General features: G+C 38.8%; 1 protein-coding gene across 1 annotated transcript; it reads right to left on the minus strand.

The window, feature by feature from the left end:
• Positions 1–449: 449 nt before the first annotated feature.
• LOC140991249 (uncharacterized) lies at positions 450–4,884 on the minus strand. Its single transcript, XM_073461185.1, has 3 exons — positions 2,451–4,884; positions 1,339–1,658; positions 450–1,244 (listed from the first exon to the last, which is right to left on the minus strand). Exons 1-3 carry the CDS (start codon positions 4,882–4,884, stop codon positions 450–452), a joined length of 3,549 nt encoding a protein of 1,182 aa, XP_073317286.1.
• Between the last annotated feature and the right edge of the window lie 1,025 nt (positions 4,885–5,909).

The following is a 5,909-nucleotide window of genomic DNA, read 5'->3' on the forward strand; positions in this document are numbered from 1 at the left end:
CCAAATCTCGAATAAAGTGATGTCTTATATCTATGTGTTTTGTTCGAGAGTGTTGCACAGGATTCTTAGAAATGTCTATAGCACTGGAGTTGTCACAATACACTATCATGATGTCACTGTGAAAACCATAATCTTCAATCATTTGGTTCATCCAAACAAGTTGTGAGCAGCGACTAGCAGCTACTACATACTCAGACTCAGCTGTAAACAGGGACACACAATTTTGCTTCTTACTGTACCAAGACACAAGGTTGTTCCCTAGGTAAAAACATCCACCCGATGTGCTCTTCCTATCATATAGGTCTCTGGCCCAGTCAGCATCAGAAAAACCTACCAAGTTTTTGTTTGTGTCTTGTGTGTACCACAATCCTAATTCTAGTGTACCTGCAATGTATCTAAGTATACGTTTCACAGCTTTTAGGTGCGATATTTTTGGATTTTCTTGGTACCTAGCATACAAACACACTGAACATGATGTCGGGGCGAGTAGCAGTTAAGTACAAAAGATTACCGATGATGCTGCGGTACATGGTGTTGTCAACACCGTCGGCAACATCATCTTTAGAAAGTTTTTCACTTGACTCCATGGGAGTTTTCATATGCTTAGAATTATCATTTGAGAATTTTTTAACCAGATTCTTAGCATACTTGGATTGACACAGAAATATACCATCTTGCAATTGTGTAACTTGCAACCCAAGGAAGAAATTCAACTCTCCTACCATGCTCATTTCAAATTGTGATGACATGCATTCAACAAAGTTATCAACAAGCTTTTGTGATGAAGCACCGAAGATAATGTAATCCACATAAACTTGGCAAATCAAAATATCATGCTTCAATTTTTGAATAAAGAAGGTTTTATCAACCTCACCTCGTTTAAAGCCCAAGTTGATCAAGTAATCAGCCAACCTACCGTACCATGCTCGTGGGGCCTGTTTCAGTCCATATAGAGCCTTCTTCAGCTTGTAGACATGCTCCATGTGATGAGGATATTCAAATTCTTTAGGTTGACTAACATATGCTTCCTCATTCAAAATACCATTTAAGAAAGCACTTTTTACATCAATTTGATACAATTTGATACGCATATGGCATGCAACAGTAAGCAAAAGTCGGACTGACTCAATTCGGGTTACAGGAGCAAAGGTTTCATCAAAATCCACCCCCTCAACCTGCGTATACCCTTGAGCTACCAACCGAGCCTTGTTCCGAATAATGTTACCAAATTCATCTGTTTTATTCTTGAAAATCCATTTTGTTCCAATAACATTCATCTTTTAAAGCATCATTAATATTCTCGGGTTCAATTTGAGACACAAAACAAGAGCGACTTACCTGTGAAAAAGTGGAACTCATACAGACCAGTCCAATCATTTTGCGATGATCCACTTTGTATTTCTTTCTTGTTCGAACTTCATTATGCACCTCGCCGATGATCTGAGAAGATGGATGGTTCTTCTGAATCTTATTTGGAATATCCTTCCCTTCACTGTTAACCCCATCATCACTGTCTTCATTCTCCAAAGTTTCTGTTGGTGTTGTGCTGGGTGTTGCCTCACTGGTCTCAACACCAGCCTCAACACCGTTTCTGGTCTGTGGCTCACTTACATCTGCTAGTCCTTCAGTATCATCCTCCTTTGTTTTTCCTGTTAGATCTGCAAAATCATCAAACACAACATTTATGGATTCAATAGTTGCCCTAGTTCTCAAGTTGAACACACGGTAAGCTCGGCTATTCATTGAAATCCGAGAAATAGGCACTTATCACTTTTGAAGTCAAATTTGGCAAGGTGGTCTCTATCATTTAAAACATAACAAACACAACCAAAAATATGAAAGTATTTGAGGTTTGGTTTCTTCCCCATGATGATTTCATAGGAAGTCATGGTAGACCCATTCCTCAAAAACACACGGTTGGAAATGTGACATGTTGTGTTCAAGGCTTCAGCCCAAAAATGTTTCGACAAATTCTTTGAGCTTAGCATGTCGAGCCATTTCTTGAAGTGTTCGATTCTTCCTTTCAGCTTTTCCATTTTGTTGAGGAGTTTTAGGAGCTGAAAATTCATGAGTGATTCATTTCTTTTCGCACAATGAAGTAAAATGTGAATTTTCAAACTCTTTACCATGATCAGTTCTTATTTTAATCACCCTCACATCATGCAAATTTGTTATTCTAGCATGCAACTTTTTAAAGACATCAAAAGTGTCGGATTTTTCTCTAATAAAACTTACCCAAGTAAAACGCGAGAAATCATCAACACATGCAAATGAGTATTTCTTAGCACGCAAGCTCTCAACATCCATTGGACCCATTAGATCCATGTACAAAAGTTCAAGGCATCGTGTGATACCGAAGTGTTGCAACACCGGATGCGCAACACGGGTTTGTTTACCTTTCTGACACGGTTCACAGACATAGGTATTACCTGAGCTTAAATTAGGCATACCTTTCATAGCATCAAACTTACACAGATTCTTCAAGGTCTTGAAGCTCACGTGACCCAATTTTTGATGCCAGAGATCTAGATCACTTACTTTGGCACTACGACACTCATCACCTTCTCCCAATTGGTAGCAATTGTCAGCTGATCGAGCACCTGACATAACACACATATCGGCTTTATTGTAAACTTCACTATTATTTTTATTGAATTTAGCATGTAAATCATCATCACAAAGTTGACTTATGCTTATTAAGTTTGAGTTAAGTCCTTCAACATGTAAAACATTGTGGAGTTCAGGAAGCCCATCAACATTCAGGGTTCCTTTGCCTACAATTCTTCCTTTAACACCACCACCATAGGTCGCACGTCCACTTTTTACTTCAACATAATCTGTGAGGTATGCTTTAGTTCCGGTCATGTGGCGTGAGCACCCACTGTCAAAGTACCATGCACCTGCAATGTTAGTTCTCAAGGAAGTATAAATGACATTGCACCGAATAACAGTTTTTGGTACCCATATTTTCCTTGTGGAAGAATTCTTGACTGCGGTGTTGGGAAACACCTTGTGCAACACCCGATTTGAATGCCAGTTCAGGTAGTCATTTCTTTGTTTGTAGCAGAAGGGTTTGATGTGCCCATGCTTATGGCAGTAGTGACAAATGAAATGATGATTTCTTTGCTTAGGTTTTACCGACTTCTTAAATTGTGGCATCTTCACTGATGAGTGAACTTTTGAAGGTGAGGATGAAAAACTTGTTTGTTTCGGCTTTTGTTCAGAGACCGCCTTTGAGACTGACCGAGTCTCCATAGGAGAGTTTTCAGTAAAGAGGACAGTACAATCTTCACTACCCTTTACAAACACTATAGACTTTGGTCCAGAGTTGGATGATTCACCATGTTCATATATGCTTTCAATATATCCAAGGCCAATTTTGCCGTCCTTTCCCATCGTCAGCATTGTGGCAAGTTTTGATGAACTTGAGTTGTATTTAGCAAGTGTCTTTGAAGCCTTCTGAAGATCATCCTTGACTTTGCATAATTCGAGGTCCTTCCTACTCAACAATACTACAAGACGAGACAAATTGCTCTTTAACTTAGTGTTTTCCTTCGAGAGCATGGAGTTTGTCTCATTTCTTTTGAGCCAATCATCATAAAGTTCTTCGTACATCATCTGGGCAATCTCCACAGTAAGTTCTTCCTGATAAGATCCTTGGATTTCATCAAGTTTTGAGTTCTCCAGAGATTTAGCATTTAGACACACTACTTTTGATGCGGTGTTGCGGCCTGGTGTTGCAACACCAGTGGCAACACCAAGTGGATTGACTTGCAGTTGGTGTGTATTCTTCAAAATGGTAGATAGAGAGGTAAACTCTTCTCCTTTACTGGATTCAAGGTCTTCATCAGAATCTTCATCACTCAAGGTTACTGCGATGTTTTTATTTTTACGAAGCCGATTAGCACACTCATTTGCATAGTGTCCATATCCGGAACACTCCCTGCATTGTACGGAGTCCATTCTTTTAGTCTCCAATCGAGACATCACTTCATTCTTTGGCTTAAAATTTTCTTGAGAAGGAGTAGACATTTTATTTTTTTCAAAAGGAACAAGAGAAGGTTTTGGTGTAGACATGGTTTTCTTCTTGTCTTTCATTCGTTTCAAGCAGTCACCAAACTTCTTAGTAATTAAGGAGATTGACTCCTCACCTAGATCGGATTCATATGCTTCTTGGATGAGATTATCGATCGAGTCATCCGTGGTTTGTAAAGCAACAGCCTTCCCTTTATTTCTTTTCTGTAAGTCTGGGTTCATCTCAAATGTTCTTAGAGAGCTGATCAGGTCTTCCAGATTAAGTGCAGAGGTGTCCTTGGACTCATCAATGGCAAAAATTTTGATATTAAAGCGTTCAGGAGGGGATCTCAGGACTTTGCTAACTAGTCTTTCGTTTAACATAGGATCACCGAGACTAAAGGCCTCATTTGCAATGTCACGCAGTCTACGATCATATTCCACAATAGTCTCGTTCTCCTCCATCCTTAAGCTTTCAAATTTGGAGGTCAACATCCTGAGTTTGGTTCTGCTAACACTTTCAGACCCTTCGCAGTGCTTTTGAAGAATATCCCAAGCTTCTTTGGCAGAGATGCAGTTGGTGATAAGGCTGAACATGTTGACATCAACCGAAGTAAGGATGGCGTTGAGTGCCTTAGAGTTGAAGTTTGAGGTCTGAACTTTATCATTAGTCCACACATTTTCAGGCTTGACTCGACTGTCACCAACAACATCAACAAGTTTAGGGGGTGACCAACCGTCAAGTACCCGTTGCCAAGCTCTTTCCTCGATAGACTTTATGTACATCCTCATCTTTACTTTCCAGAGTGCATAATTCGAACCATCCAATACTGGTGATCTAAAAGCGGCACTAGTATTCGATGGATCCATCAGTCAGTTTGATAAACTTCCTGTAAAACGACAGAAGAACATAATCAATCTTTTACTGTATCAAGCGTTGGCTCTGATACCACTTGAAAGGGTTGTTGCGCATAAATTTACAGGAAAAAATTAAAAACGAGTATATGAGAATTTGGTGTTGTGATCGGTGTTGGAAACACCAGCACACAACACGGCAGCGGAAATTTTTATTCAACACACACACATAAATTTAGTACGAATACTTGTGTGATGCCTCATGGCAAAAACTTCACTAGACAAATATGTAAAACGTTTACACAAACCAAAACTAGTGAAAATAACAAAACTAAATTCCTTGACACTCCAAGGAATTAAAATGCATCAAACCAAATCAATACTAAACGCTAGATGCATAAAATCAAAAAACGTTTTGCTTAAAACAAACGAAATCACTCTTCGATCAACACTCGGCGTCAGTGTTGTTCTTAAGTGTCTGCAACACCAATCAGCAACACGGTCACGTGGTAGACAGGACACGCAAGCTCCTTATGCAAACCTTCAATACTGAACCAACTTCTGCAAAGCGCCTGTAGCCGTCAGTATATTTTCTCTCCTTGTCACCCGTTGTCTTTCAGTATACGTCCCCCATATATATATAGTACTACTTGACCTAAATCTTCAAAGATACTTCCCACCTATAGACAAGGAAACTCGAGCTTAATAGGAATAAAACTCTTATTTAAAGCTAATGCTTTGTATCTTATAGATAAGTTCCCAAATGAATTAGATAATTCATAACTATAGGATTCACTATATCTTGGGAAACAAATCTATCGAATAAGTCTAGGAATGCAAAATCGAAATAAAATCTTAATTGATTTAGGAATAAAATATTCCTTTCAAGGAGAATTATATCAGTTTATACGTAGGCAACATAGTTATTTTAGTGCTATTGTGAATTATGATTACTGATTTTTCGGTAATGTATAATTATGAACCAAACTGTAGTGATATATTTTCTGAACACTACCAATTACTGTCTACTGCTGATTTTT

This window comes from Primulina huaijiensis, chromosome 13 (assembly GCF_012295235.1).
Source record: "Primulina huaijiensis isolate GDHJ02 chromosome 13, ASM1229523v2, whole genome shotgun sequence".
In the NCBI taxonomy this organism is placed as follows: domain Eukaryota; kingdom Viridiplantae; phylum Streptophyta; class Magnoliopsida; order Lamiales; family Gesneriaceae; genus Primulina; species Primulina huaijiensis.